We start from the raw sequence: 26,119 nt of genomic DNA, 5'->3' as shown, positions 1-26,119 counted from the left end.
GGCCCTCTGCCTCCTCTTGAGAATATTCTGCCTGCAGGCCATCTAGTTTCCCACAGAACAGAGCCACTTCTACTTCATCCTAATCCCTCTGATGCAACATAAACAGCTCTATGTGCACCTGCATCTCATTTACGTAATGGTGTGTCGCATCGTATCACCTCAATCAACCAACAAATGCTTTTAGGAAGTTATTTAAGTTGGTATCACGGAGAGATATTGGTGGAGAGAGGATGAGGTTGTTGCTCTCTATTTGCATATTACTGTTTAAAGATGTCTCACAGTAACTCTTGATGTCCTTCATGCTTTTCTTTGCTGTCTGCCCAGAGAACTAGGTGTCTGATTTTTGCATTTGCATCTTACCTTTAAAAAAAAAATACATGTACATATATATATATATTATATATGTATATATATATATATGTATATTTACAGCACCAATTTTGATTAAACTTTTTTATACAACTATTATTTCCCGTCTTCATGTAGTACAAGGAAAAGAAATTTGAACAAACTGATATCATTGCCAATTTACAGTATATGGTAAACAAAATATGGGAATCATTTGTGAATGCATCACCTATTGCCATTATCTTTGCATATATTTTCCATCACACTCCATTGTAGTAAACAACCTACAGGATGGGTTAGAATCACAGTTGAGGTGCACATATAGCATGAAAAAATCTTTTTAGATGTATAAATAATATAATGAAATATAAATAATATCCTTACAAATGTCTGAATTTTTGCTGATGTTGACTGCTTTAACAGCACAGTAGAGTCTGACTCACGATCTTCTGGAAATTAAACTTCTTTCATGATGAAGGTTTTCTTAGACAAACTCCTTTTTTCCAGTCATCTGGGTCTTTGCAAAAGTTGCAGTTGTAATCACGGTCAAATTTTTTGCGCTTACTCTCTCACACACATTTTTAGCCTCTGTCTCCACCCCCGCCCAGCCGCCAGTGTTGCTAACTCACCAGCAGCAGTGATCTCGTTACATCATCTACAACGGAGTTTAACGTCTGGTTTATTTGGTTAGATGCTGTGGCAGAGCCAAGATTAGGGATCGAGAGGAGATAAGAGGAACACTGGTTAATGCTGGATGATCCTGTTCATAGATCAAACAAATGAGGAGGAAATGCACGTAGAGTCATTCATGCAGTTATTAATAACAGGAATTCAGCTGCTGTCTAATAAGATGCAGGTCAGGCCTTCACTTTGTGACTCTGTCTTCCAGCCTGTGCACTGTGGTTATCTCTTAATTCCCTCCTGTCTCTCTGTGTTGCTTGTGGTTACGTAATCCTCGCTGAATGTTGATAGTAATCCGCACTCTTCCTCCCCCCTCCTCATACCTCTCTGTCCCTTCCTGTCTGTGTGGCCTGCACAGGTTAAGCCATAGAGGACTCTCCCTGGTTGTCGGAGGAAAAGATGTGCGATGGAATGGTAGCGTTTCAGACGAGAGCCCTGTCCTCCTCTTCTTCATCCTTTACCTCCTCCTCCTCTCCAGCTCACAGGCTGGCTGCCTCCGTGCTTATCCTCCTCTTCATCCTGCTCCCTCATGGTCACGCATCAGGTAAGTCACATGCTCACGGCTTTTTTAATTCACTGCCTGTTCTCTCACACGATACACATCAAATAAACTGTTATCTTTGCCTGTCTCTTGTGAATTGATTGAGGTTATTTTCCCCTCCTCCCACAGGTCAGTTAGATTAAATCGACTTCCTTTACCCTTGGGTTGGTCAGGTTCAGAGCAGCTAAGAGCTCAGTCCCACACGCTCTGTGAATCCATTCACTGCCCTAATGAGTCACAACAGTTTTCCTCCTCTATCAAGTGAAACAGAGAGATGATGTCGTTTGCGGTCACATTTCTGTCATAAGGTTTTAATCAACCATGACATTTAGAATCCTCCGAGAGCTTTTGGCACGGCTAGGCAACTTTTGTTATTGCCCCACAACAACCCTCAGATCAGGTTTGGCGTTTTACCCTGAGGTCCTACATTTTTTGGGAAGTGTCAGGTTTTTAAACTGAATTCATTGTTGTCTAATGGAGGGAAATGTGGTCTTGCACGTGGTAAACAGTAAAGCTGATGTCCTTTGTTTCTTCTAAAGAAGTGTAATGTCGATGCTGTGGACTTGCTGAACCCCTTCACTTGTGCCAGCTTTCTTTTCTCTTCCAATCTTCCAGTCCCCTCCCCCCTACATACACACAAAACACAACCACACACACACTCACATGCACTTTCCACACATAGCCAGCTTGTGAAATGTGCCAGATGTCCTTGCCACAGAGAGCAAGCATACTGTGTGAGCGTGTGTGCCTGTGTGTGTGTGTCTGTGTAAGGAGTGGTTTAAGGCTCTCAGATGTTTATGAGCGTTAATTGATTTTCTTCTTTAATTCCTTAAATAAATAGATTGTGTTAATGAGAGTCAGAAACAGCAACAGTAGGAGTATAAACCGATGGAGATGTGCCGTTGAGCAAGGGAGGAGGGGATTGCTAATGGCAACTGTATTATCTCTCGGTATGCCTTATGTAACACACATGACTCATGTTGAGCCCAGGGGGGCTGGTATCGCGCTCACGTTCTGCGTCCAGCACACTCGCACGCATAGACTGTCTACCAATACCAACAAAAGTGTGTCCTCAAATCCCTAGCTCACGTGCTCAGGGTGCTGTAGAAGATTGTGTGTGTGCACACGAGTGTGTGTGTGTGTGTGTGTCTGTAATCAAGTATTTCTGTTTGCTGTTTTGCCTCCTGTAGGGCTGAACACAGATATTCGAGCCACTTCATTCTTTTTGACACAGAAAAAGGAACTTGCGTCTTTAATACCGTCAGTCAGCTTCTGGGAAGTCACAGCTAGTTCTCTATACTCCCAACATATATTTGAGCAAAACATGAAGTGTCTTGATCCCTGCGACATACAGAAAAGAAAGCAAAACAATGCTTAGAAATGAATTAAAGGACAACATTGTGTTAATGAATCTCAACGTGAATGACTGTAATGAGTCTGTACTGCTGTTTAACTTGGTTCCAAGTGCCACTAATGCTTGCCATGGCCATGTCAAATGATTCAATATTGGTATATGTGTACAAAACAATCCCTTTTTTTAAATAGATGGTAAATATTAACCTAAGTCTTTCATCCTCTTACTGCAAGCATATAAATGTTTGAATTAGGAGACAAATATTACTTTTTGATGAGTGTAAAACAGTCTGATTTGAGTCTGTGTTTGACCTCTGCAGTGATACATATTAGACAGAAGGATTTAGGCTCATTTAGTTGTTTATGCAGCATATCAGAGGATTGTTTTATGTAAGTAATCTTTGCATGACAATCTCAGTCAGCTCAAACATAAATATAGGTAAACAGCCTACTGTAAAATAGTCTTCCACGTGCACTACATTTCATGGAGTTTTACCGTAATTCTGAAACATGTGTGTCATCTGTCCAATCCATGGCCCTTCATTTGCTTCTGGAAAACAAATGTTGCTCACCCCTGCTTCAGCACTACACTTTTAAGCTCTGTAGCATTCTAGTCTTGCTGTCTTTTTAGCAAGTTGTTTGAAGGAATCGGTATTAATCAAACTAACTGTTGAAGTTTTATACTGATTTTGTATTTACTTTTTTTTCTTTCTTTTTTTTTTTTTTACCTCCACTTTTATGCAAAAAAAATGTTTGTCATGGTGCAACTAGCTGTTCAAGAATGTAATGGAACATTTTATACGCTGCTGCGTGTTAACTGATAAAAATCCAAAGGTTATTTTTAACTGTTGTAGCTCTGTGGGAATTTTTTTTACTTGTGACTACTTCCTCAAAGTACAAGAGGCAGTGTTTATGCTGACTCACAGTTCAAATGTTCAAGTGTCCTATAACACTTAATATTGTCCTCTTTGGCATTAATTAAGTCCAAATGAAGAATGGCTTATTCACAACTTTTGGGGGCTTTTTCATCCTAAGTACAATATTTCAGATTTCCATTGAGTTTTCTGGGGTATATTTTCAATTCAAGCACTGTATTATAAATTTAAATATTTAATCACAATCTCAAGGAGCTTGTAATGAACAATGAAACATTTAGAGCCTTGGCTCCTTAATAAACAGAACTTGAAGCTCATTTCATTCTTCTTAATTGAGCCCTGATCGCACAAAGCAAGATGAACCTGATATTTATTGATGAGACTCTGGTAATTTACATCACGATTAAAAAAAGAAAGAGCGAATTCAGCCAAGAAAAGTCATTGGAAATAATGGTAATACAGAGGGCTGGCTGTAAACATAAGTGCCATTAGAGCAAGGCATTTACAGCAGAAGTATGGTGTTAAATCTATAATTAGACAAATTACCATAAAAGCAAAACACTCATGTTAAAGTGTTAACGTCATCATTAGCTACTGGCCATTTCCTTTCGCTCTCCTGCTTGACATACCTAATTCACACAGGTAATCCCTTGACGTGTTCCAGGGATGGAGATTGCTGTGGAAATTTCATGAATATAAAATTTCATCGCAGCCAACAGGCCTATTCCAGACTCCAGCAAACAGCAGTGTTGATGATGAATAGAAATGGATACTAGAAAATATACTATAGTCCATTTAAATAGAAGTTTACACTATAGCAGAGAGCAGCGTCAGATTTCTACTTCTAGTCTGTGTAGGTTTTGTGGATATAACTCTTTTAGGAAATTTGACCTTTAGCTGATGGAGAGAGAAAATGATAGACATTAACCGTTTGAATGTGCTTTGCCTGTCTTTGGTTCCTTTAACACGTCCGGGAAAAGCTTTAAGCTCCTATATTTTCAGCCTCATGTTCTTTCTGGAAAAGGTCAGGACAACAATTTCTTGTAACTGCTAATACAGCCTGTTAGAAAGTAGTTGCAAAGCCTGCAAAGTCTAGGTATTTTTAACACTGGCTTTGTTTTGTCTTTTGTCATGTCTTTTATATCTGTCGTTCAGCTGTTCGTCGTAAACAAGATTACCAGGAGGTTATCTTCTGGGTTAATGTAAATGGCTGTCTGGGATTTGTGTTTGTGATTGCTTCACATGATTACATTGGTGTTTATGATTCTTGACATTCTTCCCAAAGTAGCAACATACTAAACAAAACATCCTATTCATTGAAGCAGGGTGCCAGTAAACAAACATGGCTACGAAGCAGCACCTTGGGTTTTGTGTATGCAAAGGATAAATAGCATCAGTCTGGAGGATTTTCAGGGCACAGTGCAAACGCTGCTTGTTTCATGTCTTTTCTGAGTCTATCTGACATCCCACTATGCTGGCTCCACAGAGCTCAGTTCCTAATATGGTGTCAATTCCTAACAGTAAGCCTTTGTGGTTTGTTTCAGAGGAAGTGGGTCCAGACAGTGAGTCAGAAGTGAAAGAGTAAAGATGGAAGCTCAGAGGGTCTATTCACATAACCATACTGCATGTTTTCTGCTCTAAATGTGTTGTGTATCAGGAGCCAGAAAGGCTATAACTTTCCCAGTTAAATAGATAAATATTGCCCCCCCAAAAATATTATCCTCTGAAGTTGAGTTAAAGCTGTACATGAAAGCGCTAGCAAGGACCAGAAACAAGCCCGCTGTGTGCTCTGTGTAGCGGTGACGTTAATATATGTTCATGTGTGAGAACAGGAAACGGCTCTCCAGGGCTCTGGGAAAAAAAAAAAAGGTATAGGATAAAGAAAGTGGTGGAGGGAAGAGGGAATGAGAGCAGGACAGGGTCCAGAGGGCTGCATTTCTAATTTCCTTTGTAATTTGTGTTTGTTTTTAACAGTCGATTGTTGTGCATTCATGGAGTAAATACATTTTTCTCTGCCTCATCAAGAGCTATTGTGCTTATAAATCCATTTTTCTTGGCACGTCATAAATCCGTCCAACCCAAGGAACTTATTTTCTTGAAGGCTCAGTTTTAAGTCTTAAAGAACAAGACTTGACAACTCTCCTCTCTCTATAATAATGGAGTAGACTCTAGTGGCTAACATAGCGTCATTGCTCTGACCACAGAGGAAAATATCTGAATGGGCCATGCCCTACTTCTTGCATCTTCAAACAGCTTAAGTCTTTGAAACTTGTTGCTTTATGTAGCAACAAAATGTTGTGTGTGTGTGTGTGTGTGTGTGTGTATGTGTGTGTGTGTAACAAAAAGACCACAGTGTGTGAGTCTCCTTCCACACTATTGGTTTTCAGCTATCACAGAAAGTTTGCTAGATAGGCTGGGTTTACAAACAGTGCAGCCTAAGGGAGGGGGAACAATTGTTCCTATGCAATTAACTCTTCAGAAAAGCCCCCTAAAGTCCTGTTAGCAAGGCGGTTGCAGGCAGGCAGGAGTAATCCAACACACTGGCTACTGGCTCCTTACTGAAATGTGAGAACAAAGAAGGCTTTTAGCCCTCTATAGCCCAAATCACAGCAAGCTGCACCTCTGCTAGATCACCACTCAGCAATTAGAACTGCTAACTCAAGTCTGTGTGTGTATGTGACTGTGTGTTGAACACACTACAGCCTTTTTTTATATGATGTCTCTCTTCTTCTCTCTCTCTCTTTCTCTCTCTTCCTCTATGTGTAAAGCCAGCCATTAGCCAGGTGAGACTGGAGCCCATTAGCAGCAGTCTGGTCGAATGCAGCAGCCTTTCTCTTTCATTACCTGTGTGTTTATCACTTGAGCCATCAATCTCTGCTCTCATCTTGTGTCATTTAACAGCTCTACCAACCAATCAAGCCCTAAGGGGAAACTTTAAATGCCTCACCAGACAAAGAAATACTTCATGAAAACAGATGCTGCAGTGTGGACAGGCGATGCAAGACTATCTCATTCACTTTAAAGTGTTGACCAGACAGTTCCATTACTGGTACACATCCCAGATGGCCAGGATTATTGTTAGCTACACAGTGCTGCCTCCCAGCTTTTTGCCACTAAGCTTGTCACAATGTGTGATTTACATTTTTTTTTGTCTTTAGTGTTTATCTGTATTTTAAATTTTATTCCCACTGGTTTTGGTGCAGTTTTGGGTTAACATGTATATTGTCCTGTTCACCCTTAAGATGTTTGACTAGCCCTTTGCCGTTGACAGATGTTTCATCATAAAGGTTAATGAATGTCAAACAAGGAAGTAGTGGTACAAGCGCACCACCAGTCACATTTGATAATGTACAAAATGTACAAAAAGCTGCTTCTACAATGTAACCTCATTCTTACTGGTTACAGGCTGATGTAGTGTGTGTTGTGTTAAAACCTATGCAGTTGTCGTGATTAAAACATGCCACTTTGTTGTTTAAAGCTTTGGTTTTGGGCCTCTTTTCAAAAACTGAGGATCATTTTAAAGCAACATTAAGGCTGTGGAGAGGAGAGGCGGTTTGTAAATTGTTTTCCACTGAGATGTGTGTGGTTGTCTGAAGCAGCAGGCAGTCATAATGATTTCCAAAGGGCCTCATCTGAGGGACCAGCCTGCTGAGTAGAGGACATCTCTGACTAATGAGCTGCTAAATATATCCCCCAGTCTCCTGTCTTGTGTTGCTTTTGCTTCTGCTTTTTTCTTTTTGTCATTTATTCACTCTATTTTTTTTAACGTGCATTAACTCACAATGTTTTTTCTGTTTCATGTTTTTTTTTTGTTTGTTTGTTTTTTGTTTTTGTTTTTTTGACTTTGCATTGTCAAGCTGTCAAACCTTTATGTTAATCTCTTTCTGTCGTTGACTCTTTTTTTTATCCAAGTTCAATCTCCTTTTTTTTCTGCCTTGTCTTTTTTCCCTCCTGTCTCGCCTTAACTTTGATGTGTGTTTTTCAGGCCCACTGAAACGGTGTGGGCTGGGCTTTTTTTCCCTCCTTTTTTTTTGTGTCACACCGTTAGTCAACAGCAACATCCTGTTCAAACAAGTTCATCAGCTTACACATAAGGCTCCGAGCATCCCACACACATATGCTGAAGCTGCCAATGGTTGAGACATCCAAGCTGTGTCAGACTGTGAACAATCGTCATGAGCGCACATGACGTGGGTGCATCGTGCATCGTGAATGGTTTTCTGTGTAGCAGTATGGAAGGGTAAATGGAACTCACACTTAATCTCATGAAAATGTCGGCAGGATCAAGCATTGCTGCAAAAGTGTTATCATTACTAGAAATACTCTATATGATTTAGGGAACGAAGCTGACCAGGTTAGCTTTCACTGGACTAAGACTGATGTTCTGTTGCTGACTTGGACAGCGGCAGACAGTACAAACTGGTACATCAAAGTGGAGTCTTTACACATCTGCATGGAGCCTTGCACTAAATGTTTGATAATGACCTTTATCTCATCAAGATCCTAGCGTAATTGAGGAACAGAAACTCTAGCTCGGCTTCAATATATGCAATGTCTTTACAGTGTGCACAATCTGACACTGTGAGTAAACGTCGAGAAAAGTTCAGGAATTTGGTTTTAGTGATAAGGGCCAATGATCAGCTTTCTGCTGATTTGACCAGTCCCCATAATATAATTGGAAAAACATCGTTATCTTGCTTTGTAGCTCAGTTGATCTCTGACACTGTTGGCAAATAAAGCTGCACTTCCTGTTGTTGTGTGTCAACGAGGCCTTCCAATGCATCGCCATTTGAAAGCTTTTAATGTGAAGCAGAAGCAGTAAATGCAACTTAAAACAGTGACTACAACTCCAAAACATAGAAAGATACTTGGCTATACAGACATTTTTTTTGTCCATTTACCTCAGCGGTAGCTCATTTAATGGCACCTATCATGTTTCAACCAAAACTGCAAAAGTGAAGTACATTGTAGATATGTGCAGTGTATGTTCAAGCCTCAACATGTGGAGCTGTGGCGAGGCGGTAAAAATGGGAGAATAATGCGCTGCCTCCCACACAAACCCTAACTGTTAATTCAGCTTTACTGCAACTCTTCTTTAATCTCCAGCTTTCATTTAAAAAAATCAACTGGTTTAATAACTAAATAACTTCTCCAAAGTGCATGATGGCTGCTCAAACACAGTCACTCTCATGCAGAAAAGTGGAGAGCAAGATAAAATTCGTCTGACAGATTTTTGAGTGTTTTTGAGCCAAGGGGAAGGGCTGGGCTGTACATGTGCTATCCTGCTGCATGCGTGCCGCTTGTTGTCATGGGTGGAGGTGCTGTACAGCTGTTTCTCTTTAACCAACTGAAATGCAGTTGGTTAAAGAGACTCTTATCTGATGTTCCTGCACAGAGAAATCAGAGAAATACCATCGCTTGATTTTGCACATGCTTTCAGTATTGAAAGCGCTTCAGTATTATTTGTGGTTACTGTTTTGCAGGCCTGAAATGGGGTCTCACATAAAGCACACCCCCTTAGTCTCACCCTCTTGACACGGCTACTGACTTTGCAGTGAATACATTGTATGAAACTTGGCTGTGGTCTCAGGAGAGTGTCCCAATTACCAATCAGCATTTCCTGTCTATTTCTCATTATTTCGTGTTTTTTTTTTCTTTTCTTTTGTCTTGATTCATCACTCAAACTTTAAACAGCCCATTAGTTGGAGTGTTGAGATATTTCGTGGCCAGTTGGCTTAGGTCCACTCTAATGCCCTCTGTGCTTATTACGTAATTTGTAAACAGCTCTCTGTGACAAACAGCAGCCAAATGGTGGAAGTGTTTGTATATGCTACCCTGGAATCCATTTGGATAATTGTGTTAGCATTTACAGGAAGCCGGCTTGTGTATATCCTGAATATCATATTTCTGTATTTGCATATCTATTTGTATAGGTGTCTTCCATCTATCAGAGTCAAGAAATGTCTTTTAAATTGCTTATTTTGTCTGACAAAGTGTGAGCCAACACACCTAGATTTAGAAATTATGTGTTGTTTGGCTCCTCGTTTTCATGCAATGAATTTGCTAAATATGTTTAAATTGAACAGCTTGGGTTTGCATATGTAGGCTGAAGTTATTATTACTAGTTGTTCATGTCGCTGCGCTGGAGTCTCACACTTTAGTTTTGATAATGCATTTGGCACATTTTAAAATAACTAGAAACTTGTGACTTTCTTGATGACTGGAGGCTTGGCTAACTCCTAAATAAGAACAATTATTCTATTGTTTGTGTAAATAAATGACTTATTTGTTGTTCATTGTTTTGTGCTTCCTCTTTGCGTTCTCATTCACAGAGCTAAAACGTAGTGTGGGTAAAGTTGCCCTCTTGGCCGCAGAGCCATTCAGGCTTTGAGTTTTATAACCGTGTTCATGTCCATAAATGGCTATGTTTTAGGTCTACCCAGCAGTATAAACCGTACTTTGTAATTGCCTCATGATGATACAGTAGTTATCTCTCCTTCTCTTTCTGGACCACTTAGAAATAATAAAATCAACCTGTGTTTCTGGCTTGAAACTGTGTATTGTCGTTTTTACACTTTTTCAAGCCATTATGTTTCTATATTCTTAGAAATACATCGTTATATATTCAGTGTTTTCCATCAGGGATGTTTGGCCAAAGAAATCAATTTAAATCTAAAGACTAGACTGGAATCATTTTGTATTTATCGCTGTTTCATACCACCCTGGTATTTTTTGGTCGTGAATCATTTTTGTCTGTGTTGAATACAGGCAGGAGCATCTTTGCTTTATTACTCTATTCAGTAGGACTGGCAGTAAGTGGAGATGTCATTATCAAGTTTATATTGCCCCTGATGTGTATGCAGTTTCTGAAATATTTAGCCTCTGACACACTGAACACAATTCATTGCTTGCTAATATGTGAATTTAAAGTGCTGGCTGCTGTTTCTTTGTAACAGTTGTATCTCTGATTAGGAGATAAAGTTGCTGCTGCTATACACAGAACAAACAAAGGGTAATAAATGGATCAGGCTTTACAGTAAATAGTCTATCAGAAAGTGTCCGGATTGTTCCCAGGGCAACCTTACGGGAAAATTAACTGATCGTTACAGCAGAGTAAACAGACTTGCAGTGTTTCTTCTTAGATTTGCCATAGACATCTTTTGAAGTTCTTAGCTTGTTATTAAGAGTGTTTGGTAACAGTTTAAGGTTTTATGCTGAGGAAATATGAAACACTGTATTGTCAGCTAAGTATGTTAAGTATATGGGCCAACTGTTACAAAAAATGTGAGGCACACACGGACAACAAACAGCATACCACTTCTATCAGCAGAGCAGGCTGCAAGTGTTAAGAGGTTACACACACTCATGCTTGATGCCATTTGTCCACCCTCTCAGTGACTTGCTCAAGCAGTTGCTCTGTCTTCGTCCAGTTGGACTTCATTACATTGGTGATAAAAGCGAGGCTGCAACAGTGACTGCATTGTCTGAGTGTGGGTAACATTGTTTCTGTATTCCCTGCCTTTCTCCTTTTGACAGGTATAGGATACCATAATCCTGTATTACCCGATGTTGACATAACAGAAGTAAACATTTATTGTTCTTGCTAAGTCTTCCAGTGCTCTGCAATACGACTGCTTCATTTATTCGTGCTTTCCCTCTAGCCCAGAGGTGTCAAACTCATTTTAGTCCATGGGTCAACTACGGTGCAATTTGATCTCAGAGGAGCCAGACAAGTAAAATGAGTGCATTAAAAAATCCCTTTCTTTCACTGAAAAGATGTTTAAGTTACTTGTGAAACCACTGAGATTTAATGAGCCATTCATTCACAAAACACCCTGAAATTTCTTAATAAAAATAAGTGCAGTTTCGTCAGTATGTCTCAGATTACAAAGCCGTTCAGTGGAATACACTGAACCCTTTGGCCATATGTTGGACATCTCTAGCTCTAGCCAGTGTGTTGTCTGTAATAAACTTGTGTCCTGTGCTTTTGCAGTGAACCTGTTAATGAAACAACTCACGCGGGACTGAAAGGATGAGTTGGCCAGAAAAGAGCAGCCAGCTGCGGATTGAGCTTATGTCACGAGCACGAGTTTTATGTAACATTTCTTTGCTATTACATCTCGTACACTGCTCTCAGCAGTGGCTCTGCTACTATTAAAACACCAGCATGCCAGCTCTGGTGAGCAGGGTTGGTGATTTCACCCTGACTTTCACCTTCAACAAATGTTCCGGGCTCAGCATTCATACCTCTTCAGGCTGTTAAGCTCACACTGTTGAAATATGATCAACCCACAGTTGCACTGACACTGCTTTGGTTAGGGGGGTTTATGTGTGTGTGTGTGTGTGTGTGTCTGAACACATGCACGTGTATGTAGGAGGGGTCCCACACACTCTTTTGTTTTCCTCTGAAAGCTGAGAAGAAGGAATGTCTGCCTCCCAGCTGTCCTCAGCAATGAGGGTAACAGCAGAGCGAAGGGGGAGCTCACTGTTCGCCTCCTCTAACATCCTCCCATCTGTTACATGGAGGCTGAGAGTGAGTGTGTGTCTGTATGTTGAGGTCACACAATAGGGGTACTCCCCCTTGCCCTTACCCTTAGTCGCCTTGGCCTCTCATGCATATTTAACCCTTTAGATGCAAAGTTGTCTGTTGCCCTATTCAGAGGCACGCTGCTTAAATCTGTCACTGTGCCCCATCCCTCAGTGAGCAGGAACAATGGGGTGTATTGGCAGCACACGTGGCTTGCTAAATGCATTGCAGCAGCAGGGGGGTAATGGGTGTGGAGGGGGAGGATGCCTCTACCTGCTTAGAGGCGATGCAGCATGGGTTTGTTGCTCTGGGGTGCAGCTGCAGGAAGAGACGTGGCGACTGGATGGCTAAGTTTTCTGCAAAATGCTCCTTTGGAGGCTGGCAGCTGTTTGACTCATGTTTTCTGGCAAGTTTCCTGTTTACCCTACAAATGACAACGTTTGGCTTTAGCAGCAGTGTAGATAACCAATAGTGGTTGGCCTTGGAGAAAAACAAGTATAGCCTGACTGATGCTGGATCAGGGATGGGGTCGGGGGAAGCTGTGTTTATACATAGGGAGTAAAAATTCTGATACTGATTGATATTTACACATCCATCCACTTCCTTAACCCCTTATCCAAGTTAGGATTGGCCACCAGCTAAAAATAGACGTGCGCATGTGTGTATTGAGATTGAGCCAAAGTAGCGTTTGTTTTTATCAACAATACGGTTGATAACAGAAGTAGTGAAGATGATGCTGTCGTCGATTATAGTGGAGCTGGAGTCTCGTCAAAGGGAAGCATATAGACAGCGCTGCAATCCACAGTTTTCTCAAGCTAACAATAGCAACGCTCGTTACTATAATCACAATCAAAGCCTTTGAGGCGAGGAAAACTCTGATCTAGTTCTGGACAAATGTTAGCTTGGACAGCTCTCACCACAGGGATAAAATGTATGTGCAAGACACCTTGTGATATACCTGCAACCTCCGCTTGCATAGTGAGTAGACTGCTTGTATTTGTGAGTACTAAGGCTATTGTATAAAGGCGACATCAACTCCCTAACAACACCTCCCTTTTCTTCATCCTCCACCTCCTTCCTTTCTTTGTTAAGTCCTTCCATCTTCCAGTTAAAGCTCAAGACATTGATCAGCAGCACTTTTAAAAAAAATGTGTTTCATGCTTTGAGATTTCAGCTGTGTTTGGAATTTATTCCTATGCTACAGTAATAGAAGTTCACTGTTTTTTTTTAATATGTTTTTTCTTTTGTTTCAAGTTTCATTTCCACTAACTTTTTCTTTTTCATTTTTTGTGCTCTTTGTTTCTCTTTAAGCCCAGCTTTTACATATTCTAAGTGGAGTATGATTTGAGTAGGACTGTGTGTTTCAGTGTATCAGGGTTTTTGGTACAACAGGACACTGCTATTATCTGTCACTCACATAACAAGCATCGGATGTTACATATCACCCACCTAGGTCGGCGTACTCATTGTGTCACTGTATACTGTGTGAGATTTCTCTCTGCTTTGCTTGAGTGTGTGTGAAAGAATAACTATTACACATAGGATGCTTTGTCACATTATGCAGAAGCAATGACTCATCTTATAACTTCTAGTTTCGTGTCTACATGACGAAATTATGAAATGCTTTCACTGTGAGGACTTCACAATACTAGGGTTTTTCCCAACACGTGACAACCACTAAAGACGTATTATCCTCCCACCAGATGAAAATAACCAAGATGCTGAAAAAGTTTTGACCTTTTTAAGTGGAGTTTAATTTACTAAAGCATAGAATACATTTGATTAGCAAATGGCCAAAAATGACAGGAAGATACACAGACTTCTGTTGCGTAAGGCACCCTAGACTAATTGATGTAATTATGTGCAGACCAGTCATGTTTATGAGGTCCATTTTAAACCAGGAAAAAACTTTTACACATACCACATTTGGTAAAGTCAAAACATTTACTGACCAGTTTTCTATCAGTAATCATTTTAGTAATATTTTTAGTTTTGTTAGACCTTTCACAGTGACCACACTGTCAAATTTTTATTCTTTTTGGATATTTAAAATGAATCATACCAGATTTTACCAATGGTAGAAATGAGTTGGCGAGACCACTAATTCTTTCCAATGCTACCCTCAACACGGGCTCTGGTGTACTGTACTGTACTCTAATAACAACAGCTTGGGTAAAAATCCCACGGATTAGCAGGAGAGACAGGGGAACGTGGCGAAAAACAAAAAAAACACCCGTCCCAAAAATGACAGCAACGTCGTCAAAAACAACAACAACAGAGGACTTGGAGGGAGGCCAAAAAATGAACAAAAACATATTTACACAGCTAAAGAGAGCATCATCATCCCCTCGGTTTTGAGCTTAATCCAATGCACGGCCCCCCCTCCCCGTAGCATATATCCATGCACACAAATTCCCTCGCTCCCTGACACACTTAAACATGCACACTGGAAAACACACCCTCTTTTATGGCCCATTGTTGCATAGAACAACCAGACAGTTGGCTACAGAAGTCATCAGTATCTGATTTGCTTTAGAGCACACCCAGCTTGTAATGGAGGATAATTAGAAATTTAATTTGCTGGGGCAAAGAGGGCTCAAACCCTTTTCCCCACTTCTGTTTTCCTCAATCCATTCCCCACCCCCTCCAGCTCTTAGCAGACTGACTGCCGTCAGTAACAGATGGGAAAAGGGAGATATTCACAGCCAGTCCGACACTTTAGAGCAAGGCAGGCGATATTAACGCCCCCCGTGGTCTTAGTCTCCTAGAGCATAGCCTTAAGGTGTTGAATGTTGGGATTAGCAATCAGCCTCATGGGTGCCCTGTGTGGGCCCAGTCCTCCCACAATACGAAGTGTTCCCCCAACCTTTTAGCAACTAGGCTCTTTCGTCAGCTTACAGCTGCGTTCTCAGATTTATTCTAATATTTTAACCTTTTCATATGTCCATTTTATTTAACTCAATATGGCAAATGTTGGAGCATAATACTGCTGGGGTCTTCAGTGGATAATGAAAGCAAATACGGGATAATCTGTTGGCCACATCCTTAAACACAAATGTATTTTCTGTATTGTTTGAAATTCTGTAAGTGTGCTTTTTACACTTGTTCCTTCCACTTTCTTTCACAAGGCACTTGTGACTCTCCTTTAGTCATTGTTGTTTTTCGACATTTCTCAAAAACCTGCTCTCTTGAGCAAACTCTTAACATCAGACCAGCGAGAGAACAGCTTGTGTTTAACTGTGACTCATTCCCTTCTTCATAAGCACAAAACGTGGTGTGCTGAAATCCACTCTGGCATTGCTTAGTGCTTTAATCATTTTTCCCAGTGTGTGCTTTCAAAGCTAGTATTCAATTTAGGCTGAGAGGCTGATGGAAAAGGGGGAAACAGCAAGGTTATACATTATCTTTACCACTGCACCATCTCTGGGCACCAAACGAGTGTTTATTCTTTCCTTTAACGGCCTCTATCAATTTTTGCTTGTCCGAGCACAGTGTGGTATGAACTGAAGACTCGTCTCCCCATTGCTCTTGTGCAGAGCCTCTCCCTCACATGCTTACCTGCCTCAACATGTCTCGTTGTGGATTGTGATTGCTCAGAGCCATCATGTTCCACGGTAATGACGTATTTCTGCGCTCTTCCTTCTCTCGCCCTTCCTCCCTTCTCCTCCCGTTCTGTTTATCTAATGATGAGTGCATATTCCTGTCAGTATTTTTCGATTTTACTGCTTCTCGGTTATTTTCTTTACCGCTTCTAGACGTCACCTCTGTCTTCTTTGGTAATTTTCAGAAGTACTTCTTTTCCCCATCTGCGCTCTTTTTGCAGTTGACTATAATTATATATTTGACCCTCAGGTAGGCTCAAACTAGTTTTGACAAGTACAGTCCCATGAGGGTATGGGTTTAAGTCAAATTTCTTCACTGCTCCACTTTCTTTTGACGTTTCTTTATTTTCCAGATCTTTTTCATCATTTTCACTTTTTAAGCTGTCATCCGTTTGAGTTTCTCTATTCCCAAAGGATGCAGTAAGGGAAAAAGTGTGTGTGTGCGTGTGTGTGTATTTTACCCATACCTGAGTCCATGGTAGCACTATAATGCAACACAGAATTACTTTTATTATCACTTGAACAGCTAAGTAATTTCATAGCACCGTTTTAATAGTTTTGTCTTTAAGCTTTATACGAGAACCTTCCGTAGACCCAAGCTGACATATTGAAAAAAAAGATACATTTACAGTCTTTTCCACAAATTCTTACTTGTGTTGTTTAATATGGGTAGATAATAGAAGTATCTGATGCTGTTAAATCATCCTTACAATAGTATAGCGAACCACACTGTGCTTCTCTGCAGTTTGTAAAAATATTCTGGGCTGTTTCTGTCATGACAAGCAAAGGCTTGTCACTGATTTTCTTTGTGAATTCTAGTCTTGGTGTAGCAGATGCAAATGAAAAACTCCAATAATGGAACTCTCACAGAGCTCATATGCAGTTCAGGTTTTTCCTGCCTTGACTGAAAGCACTTAGTTTGCTGGGCTTCTTAATGGAGCAGGAGTTCCCACATTGACATGCATTTCATTGCCTACGGGGTTCATTCAGACTGGCCTGACTTCAGTAAACTGTGTGACCTGAACAATGTAAGCCTGTCATTGGAACAGTTTCTTACTGCTCTGCCAGCTAACACCATGATCACGCAGGAGCCTTGTTGACTTACCAACAACATAAACAAAAGTGTATTTGCTTAAAGTTAAAAGAAGAGCTAGCCTCTCATTCTGCACTCACAAGTGTTATACATGATGAGAAGATTTGAGATAAAGCCAGATTAAACTCATTCTCTGGTCTCCTCTTTGTTTCTCAGCTCATTATTTTTTATCAAGCAGCACATTTAAATACAGTATGCTATCTGAACTCATTACTATAGAATAAAGAGAGAGAATGGAGGAAGCCTTTATTTTAATAGATTTAAGGTATTGGCATTATGCATCTTTTTTTAAATCTGTCTTTGTCTAAGAATAGCATTAACTCAACTTACATTAATATGCTCATGCATTTGTATCTGAAGCAGTCCTGCAGATAAGAAAACATTCAAAAGAACAAAAGGATGAATGCAATTACCACTCATCTGTCTTCTGCACTGCTATTGACTGCCTTGCAGTGCACCACAAAAGATCAAAACAGTGGCTAAAGGCTTTTGCCCTAAAATGCCCCCTCAGGCCCTTTTTTTGTTCCCTGCTGCCTTCCAGCTTAGGGTCATTAATTCATCACCTTACCACCTCCGTTACTACCATCCTTTACTCAGAGGGCCTTTAATCGCCCACAAGCAGTTCAGGGACCGAGTCATGGTGTCAAATGGCATCCTGAAATAAGTACAGACAGTGTTTGTATGTGTAGGAGAAAGCGTGACTGTGTGTGAACACTTGATACTACTTTAACACACAAAGCTTGGTATTTCTTGTAAGTAAACTCCAGCTCATTTTAAAGGTCTGGTTATTACTGGTAATCTCTTTCAGTACATTAAGTCAGCTCTTTAAATATCTCTTTACAGATCCTGCCTATCAAAGCCAACATGTTTGTGTTTATGGGATTGTAGATTTTAATTTAGGTAGCTGCTGTAGTCATGGATTTGAACTTGAGATTCAGGATGGATCATCTGATTAAATTTTGAGATGTGTGTTCTGTATTAAATCTGTGTACTATAGAAGCTAACTAGAGCTTAATTAGCATTTGATTAAAAAAATAAGCAATCGAGGAAATGAATGTAGGAGCAATTATATTAAAACCAAATGAGACGTTTCAGTAAAACCAAATGTGAAACATTTGTGTGTTTCTTTCTCTTACATCATCTTTGACTTTGGTTTTGGACACTTGACAGGATGCAGCTGCTAATCTGGTGATATCATCTGTCCTTTTGGGAAACTTTAATCAGCATTTTTCAGGGTGCTATGTTCTAAATAGTTAGTTATTCAAGATAATAACAATGGTTATCTTGAGATTAAGCCATAATGAAAAATAATTTCTAGCTTCTGCTGATAAAATTAGATGATTTGGAAGTAAAGAGGGTTTAATGTCGACCTCATTATCTTCAATTTTATATCTAAAACTGTATTTATAATTTTAGAATATACCTACAATAATGTTATGGTAACTGCATGTTTTGTTCTGCTCAAAACACCCAAACACACACACCCACGAGCCCAGGGTGTGCCTTGTTTCTGGGTGTTGACTTTGTTTGTGTGTGTGTGTGTGTGTGTGTGTGTGTGTGTGTGTGTGTGTGTGTGTGTGTGTGTGCGCGCGCGCATGTTTGTTGTGTGTATGAGTAGGCACTCGCACATTTAGAGTGTTTGCATTTAATCTTGTGCTGCCAGCTTAGAGCGGCATTTCTCTCCGGAGATTAGAGGATGTTCGAGGCACTGCTGTGGAAATAGTCTCTCTTTCAATCTCTATACACACACACACACACACACACACACACACACACACACACACACACACACACACACACACACACAAGAGGCAAGACAAAGTGCCTGTTTGCGGTGTTGGTGTGTTTGTTTATGTCAAGCAAGTGATAAAGCACTGCATTAGACCATGGCTAATATGATTTTATAAATACTCAGACCAGGGATTAAATAATGAGCCATATGGTCATTAGCGCTGATGGCATTATTAATGTTTTTGTGTTGAGTGTTTAATTTTACTTGTTAGTAAGAAAAGCCACAACACAGTGTATAATTCAAATCAATAAATCAGACAGATATGATGTACGGATTAAAAGACTAAAAAAAATCCTTCACTTATTATGACAAAATTAATTTATATATTATTGCCCAAAGGGGTTTAAGTGTTTATTGGAAAAATACTTGGCTTCCACTGAAGCCAAGCCCGACCTCTTCCCAAATGGGTCACATGGGTGGTAATAAAAATGTCTGTGTATGATTTCCACATAACTTTTTTCAGTCAGTCTTCCCGAAAGCAAAGTCAGTCTCCTGCTGTCTCAATTTACACAGGTGTTGCAATGTTGATGTCAGATCGGCTGGATTTACAGGCTCTGCTCTCGCCAGTAACAGCTCCTGTTGCCTGTGTGTATTAACATGGCAGTGGGAGTGCAGCACAAATTCACTCTAACACTGTGATTAAACATTAGCACAGACGCAAAGAGCAGTTGCCGTGTCACTGCAGTATGTATGTGTGATATATGGAGCACAGGAAGGTGGATCAAAGCTCGATTAACTTTAGGTCTTCTGACTCATCTTGTGTTTATTGGCTGGCTTAGAGCTTCAAGTCTGTCATTAGCACGGAGTAAATGAGCCTCGCTAAAGACTCTGTCTCTCCGCCAGACAGATAGAACCAATGTTAGCGTGGGCTGAAAACGGTTTAATGAACAGCAAATAATCAAGAGAAATTAGATCTGTATGCAGCTCCTTGTGACATTTTAATCCACTGTAGGCTCTTGAGGTATTCTCTAAGATGCACAGCACGGCTGTCTCCACCTAACTTGTCATGTTGATACAGTGCTTCTCTCTTGCTGTTGTAAAAAGCAGCCTAGTTTCAAGTAACAATACCACAGAGCTTTAACTATAAGCTCAACCTGTCAATTTGACAGAGGCTCCCTCTGAAAAGTTGTTTGACCCTGTGGCAGTCGCCTGCAGGGGAGACCAAGATGCAGTTTATGTCAGAGTAATGAAAGGACGGCACTATATTCCAGCAGCATTAATCTACCACTAAAATTTTAGTCACCGGAAAATGGTTCCCTGTTAAACTTTGATGGAGTTGGACAGAACACAAACTGTTTAATTCATAAATTTGGCACAATAATGGTAAATTATTCTTCAGATAACCCAGCAACTTCTCAGTCAAATGCTTCCTGTTTCCTTGTAAGCCCTATAAATTGGAAATTTCTACATGAATTGATAATTAAGATGTACATCATTTCCAGAAGGAGTCTCAGCTTCATTTAGTTACATAATTTATAATCGCTTTATATGGATCAAGATCCCAAATTGGATGCTGGCCTGCAGCTGGTAGTTCCTTAAGTAAGTGAGGGGAAGAGTTCTCAGATCCTGTTTACGTCCTGCTCAGAAAAGGTTCTCCACTGACAACTTTAAGCAGCCCACTAAAAATTCTTTTTTTCACTTGTTTCTGTATCTTCAGGTTGTCAGGACCCACCTGGTGTGCAGCACGGATACCTGCTGAACCAGACTGAATCCAACTCGGGCTCTTTCCCACCCGGCACCGTGTTAATGTATGGCTGCGAGTCTGGATACATCGCCGAGTCTAGATCCAGATCCATCGTGTGTACCACTTCTGGATCCTGGTCCCTACAACTGCTACGCTGCATCAAAAACAATGGTAAATAAGCCTCAAAAATGCAAATATACCTGTGATAAAGCAGACAAGCAATGCAATTTAGTGTTTTTAATGCGACTTCAAGTAGCGTACTGTCCATTTTGTGGTCAAAATCCACATTTTTAGCTGATTTTGCACATAAGAAAGCCACTTTTCTTTATGCTGATAAAACATGCAAATTATTTTTTAATATTGCGTATGCGCTTATGTAGGCAGGGGTAGTCTGGGAGGATGTGTATGGACATTTGTATTGCTGTCATACATATTTGTATTTTATAGTTTATTTACTCTTAATTTCTTCCCTATAAGGCAACTTTTATGGCTTCTAACATTGATCACGTGTTCATGGCTGTACCAAATCTGAAGTGTCAGACCTCTTTGGAAAATTGAGCTTAATTCCGAGAACCAGTGAACACATTTTCAACAACAAACATAAAATCTCTATTGCCTGTCTCTCTCTCCAGTATGTTCACCCCCTACCGAGCCAGAAAACGGGGGCTACCGTTGTCACCCGACTCACTGCAGCCCTCTGATCGAAGGCACCGTCATCGAGTACTTCTGTGACGAGGGTTACGCTCTGAAGGGAGAGTACAAGTTCCTCACCTGTCGGAATGGCGAGTGGGACCGTCCCATGCAGATTAGCTGCCGACTCACAGAAGGTCTGCCATCTCGGCTAATCTCTGTTAGCTGTTATCTCTGTTCATTAGCATGCATAACCAGTTGCAGATATGTTAAAATCAGCAGATCACATTCTCACCTCCTCCACGTCTTATTTTGTCCTTTCAGAGAAGGAGCCGAGTTCTCCACTGGGTACACCTACTCTGACTATTGTGATAATCACAGCCGGATCTGTGGCATTGGTCCTGCTTTTAGTGGTGCTGTTTGTTCTTGTACAACCAAAGCTCAAGTCTATTCATCACAACAGGTAAGACACATAAACTTTACTGCAGTCTCACACCAGCAAATACTTCACCATAAAAAATTAGTTGGATATGTTGCTGATAATAAATACTCCACTTCTACGCAATTGTGTAGTTTCTCAGTTGGCTGAAGGCATTTTTAGTTGCGGTTTCATAAATTTCAGGACAAATGAATAAATTGTGTTTATATCCTTGTTGCAAAATATAGTCGCTCATCTGTTCTTAATGGACTTCATTGTAAAGCTGGTTTCAGGGAAGTTGCTCCTCTTCCTCAGAAAACATCAATAAAATAGGTCAATAAAGTGTGATTACTTGAAATGACATCAGCCTTTAGATTTAGTCACATTTTACAGCCTGGTAAAGACTTTTCAGCCTTCGTGTGGCTCTGTTTGTGTTTTGTTTGTTGAAAATATATAAATATATCATATCAGTCTTTTTCTCTTACATGGAAACTTTCGAAAGCTTAACCTCTGTGTCATAAATTAACACAATCTTTCTGTGACACACCCAGCATTCAGAAGTTTTGGTTGGCTCGAGTCATAAAAAGTTTATGTTTGACTAGTTGCGCAGGTTAGCATTTCTTGAATTCCTTAGTAATGAAACATAGCCCATGTTATGAGTTAATGCCATCTGCATAACTGCGTAGCTCTGTGATAAAAAGGACAGCAGGGTTTGATCTAATGATCATTGACACTATTCCTGATTGTTTAGTGGTCTCAAGGGTTTAGTGTAGCCTGCTGTAAAGAAATTGCACAGTTAACACTAATCAGTAATCGCTTTAGAGGATCTACTGCAGCATACAAGATACATGACTTTCAGCTTGAACATGGACTTGGTTTAGTGTTCCACCTGGTTCACACGTTTCATTCTTTCTTCATGTCTGTTTATCAGGAGGGAGCAGGGCGTGTCGGGCCAAGCCAGCTCCATCATGGTGGAGGGTGTCCAGGTGACCCTGCCCTCCTATGAAGAGGCAGTATATGGAAGCAGTGGACCGTGTGGCCCTTCCGGTCCTCCTCCTCCTTCACCGCCGCCTCCAGCCCTTCCAGAGTCTCGAGTTCCTATTGTGCTCTCTGAGGGGCTTCCTCAGGGAGCCACAGGAGGTCAAAGCTCCAGGAGAACCCGCCACCACAGAGACTTAGACTTCTGTCTCCCATCCACCTCCTCCTCTTCATCCTTCTCCTCCCGCCGTCATGCAGAGACGGTGTTGGTTCACCAGGCTCCCTCTTCCTCCTCCTCTTCATCATCATGGATTACAGAGCACCCTGGGGGTGCATGCGCAGGCCCCCTACCTCTCCGTAGAGACTCTGAGAGCAGCGACCAGCACAGCCTGCTTTCTGTCACCTCAACAGATGATTTCTGTGATGGTAAGACGAAGCAGTCTTCTCATTTTTCTCTGATTTTTAAGTTGTAGCTGCAATGGTCTAACTGTGTTCCTGTATATTCCATAGACGGAGTTGCAGCTAAGATTCTGAATAAAGACAGAGGAGCACTTTAGATTAAAAACTCAACCTCTCTGCATTGGATTAAGTTTGTAAATTTAAATAACTGAAAATTGTTTCCTTTTTTTTGTTTGTTTTTTATAGAGGATAGCATTAAAAAGTAGCCAGTGTGACACCTGAGAACGTACATAGATTTTATTTTTGAAAGAACAAGTTCATATCAAGGACAAGAGTAGACAAAACCAAAAATGACAAATGAATAAAACTCAATATAAACTTTGATGTAATGTATTTTACGTGTGATGGGTTGAGGACTGCACTAAGAATGACCCTTAAGGTATTGGTCATTTCCCATATGACTCTTCTCTTCTCCTGCAGATATTCCCCTGTTGAAGGAAGCATGAAGCCTGCTGGCCTGCTATCAGCATCAGCAGCAGAACCCCTCTTTCCCTTTCTCACGCTGCTGGCCAGAACTGACTGTGGCTGTCAACCTTCTTCCCTGAACTTGTCCCACCTGCCCCACTGCAGCCAGCAGAGAAAAGACTAGAACTGTGCCCTTTCCCTATCGCAGCCTCTTCTGCCATTGCTAGACACGCAGAGCAAAGCTGACAACCAATACCCGTACTGCACTGTAAGCAATTATGGAGCACCACAGGACCCACCTGCTGGATCAGACTAAAGACGAGCCAGACAAGCAGAGTGGTGCAAGTTCAATTTAAATCCTGTAGATCCTGTGTATATGAGTAAAAAACATACCTGAGTCAAGGTTGTGTACTATAGGCTATGTATTACCATACACTTGCCTCTACCCAGATGTATTTCTCTATATTAACATTGCTAAAAGAGGCTTCTTCAGAGAAGGCTACAACAATCGAGACACGCCAGCTGCATCTGACACAACCGCGGATACAAAAAAAAAGAACAAGAAGAAGAAAAGAAAAAAGGTGTGATTTTCGCTCCTGATGCTGTCGGCACTCAGTCTTCCCACCATACTTGAAAAGTTGTGAGTGATGCCTGAGTTCCTTGTGAATGCTGCATGTGGTTTTCAGTTGTTTGCTGTCACGGCACGGCGGCCTATTCTGAATGAAGCATGAAGCCTCCTCTCTGACTGTCTGCTTATCTGTGCATCCGGTTGGCGTCTAACGTGTGGATAAGTAGGAGCGACAACCACTTCACCAAATCACAACTATAAAAAGATCTGCTTCTTTTTCTTTCCTTTTTTTTTGTTCTGTTGCTCGCTGCACCCGGCATCTGGAAGCTGCTCCTTCTGTCGCATGAGTGGGATTAATTGGTGTTTTGGATCCACAACTTTGCTACACATCTTAGCTGTACAGGGAAAGAAAAACAAAATGCAACATTTTATCTGAGCTTAAGAGTGAGCTGTTATTGTTGTTGTTGTTGTTAAACAAGGTGATTGGGCACATGAGTAAAATTTAATTTCTTCCCATCGTATTTATTGCGTGGCGTGTGGCTCGGTTTGCTTTAAGTTGCTTGATTTTGAGTGCATGTGTGTGCGCGTGTGCGTGCATGTTTATGTGCCAGCGAGGCCACAGAGGACATGTCCTCTTATTGGTTAGGCCTTGATACAGCCATTTCCTGATTTGCCTCCCTTCTGATCCAAGGCTGGCTTCACAATGTCCCCGTCAGTCACCATAGGAAAACATCCCTCCCAGCATTGAATAAGTCACATGAACAAACCAGCTTCACTTCGGGCGTCGAGTCCACAACACAATGTGTGTATTATTCATTCGCTCTCAAGCTAGAATAGTTATTATGTTCTGCTGAATGGCTGTAAAACACGGGCCTCCTCAGAGGAACTGGCTCATGCCCATCTTCACACTGAACTAAGGACTCTCCACTTTTGTGCATTATTGACACAAACTGCAACTGGTTGCAGTGAAGTAAATAAGAGTTTTGTTATAAATATAAATATATACAGCACCCTGTCACATGTACTCACTCACCCCTCGAATGCCAAGTGCAAGCTTAAGAGAGAATCTTGTTATTCTGTGAGAAGTCATCCTCTGTTTTCGTTGCCACTTGAAAAGCTTAGGGGGTTGAGCTGGTCACCCTGACAACAGCATGACTCGGATGGATCCTCAGAGCTACTTTTATAAGCTTAACTGCCTGGGAAAAAATACAACAACACAGCAACCTGTCCGAATTTCTATTCTCAGTTTTATTTTGACATTCGTTTGTCACGTCAATGGCTACATTATTAATGCAAACAGATGTTGCCTTAGACTTGTAAATTTTTTTTCTTTTTTTTGATGTATAATCTTAAGCCTCTGCATTGGTTGCGCCACAGTACTGCAACATGTTCTGTTTTCCCAATGGCCTTACTCTGTTCTTTTCTATTCTATGCATAAAACTGTCTGTATATGTATCAATGAGTTTACTTTTGTTGTGGACACGACTAAATGAATGTCCATCCTTCTCTGTCCTCCCCTAGCTTTTCCAGCTACTGTGATGATGATGATGATGATGGTGATCCTTTAAGCACCTATGTTTTATTTGCCCTTGGCTTTCTCTTTTGTTACAAGGCATTAAAAAAATCATGGTAAAGGGGCAAAAATTGAATTCATTTGCATTCAGAAGCACTGTTGTACAGTGTTGCTTTCCAGTTTGAAAAACATCTGGATTTTTGTTTGTTTCAATGCTTTCAGCTTTGGTTTTTCCTCTGTACATGGCAGTGGGTGTGAAGATAGTAATTTAATATTTGTATAAAGTTTAATTTAATTTTACAGTGTGTATATAACTTTCTAATTAAAGCTTTCTTTTGAATGTGTAAAGTAACCTGTCTCTTATTCATTACCACATCGTGCTGGAACTCCTCTGTGTTGCCGAATTTATGCACTTCCAGGAAAATATTGATCACATTGTCATGTCAAGACATTTCCAGTGCAATGTGTATCTGCTTGTGTTACTCGGAACATGATTCATTTTCCTTTGGACTGGAAAATGGAAGACCTGAATCTCGTTTTGCACATGGATGGCCAGCTCCAGTCTGAATGAATGCACAAGCAGACTTCCTAGAACCATCTGATATTTTTTAAGCCTAACAGGGCTGTGCAGTGAATCAGATTTTGATTTAAA

General features: G+C 40.7%; 1 protein-coding gene across 1 annotated transcript in view; it reads left to right on the top strand.

Moving 5' to 3' along the window:
* susd6 (sushi domain containing 6) overlaps positions 1-25,815 on the top strand; it is a 31,199-nt gene extending 5,384 nt beyond the window's left edge. The window contains exons 2-7 of the mRNA XM_005475057.3: positions 1,388-1,573; positions 20,470-20,667; positions 21,129-21,323; positions 21,451-21,589; positions 22,476-22,948; positions 23,402-25,815. Of these exons, the coding sequence (XP_005475114.1) occupies positions 1,429-1,573; positions 20,470-20,667; positions 21,129-21,323; positions 21,451-21,589; positions 22,476-22,948; positions 23,402-23,427 (1,176 nt within the window). The 5' untranslated portion in view covers positions 1,388-1,428 and the 3' untranslated portion in view covers positions 23,428-25,815. The remainder of the gene's footprint in view (positions 1-1,387; positions 1,574-20,469; positions 20,668-21,128; positions 21,324-21,450; positions 21,590-22,475; positions 22,949-23,401) is intronic.
* Positions 25,816-26,119: the final 304 nt, after the last annotated feature.

This window comes from Oreochromis niloticus, linkage group LG15 (assembly GCF_001858045.2).
Source record: "Oreochromis niloticus isolate F11D_XX linkage group LG15, O_niloticus_UMD_NMBU, whole genome shotgun sequence".
Taxonomy (NCBI): domain Eukaryota; kingdom Metazoa; phylum Chordata; class Actinopteri; order Cichliformes; family Cichlidae; genus Oreochromis; species Oreochromis niloticus.
The sequence above is the reverse complement of the archived record's forward strand: the minus strand, read 5'-3'. Positions and strand labels throughout refer to the sequence as shown.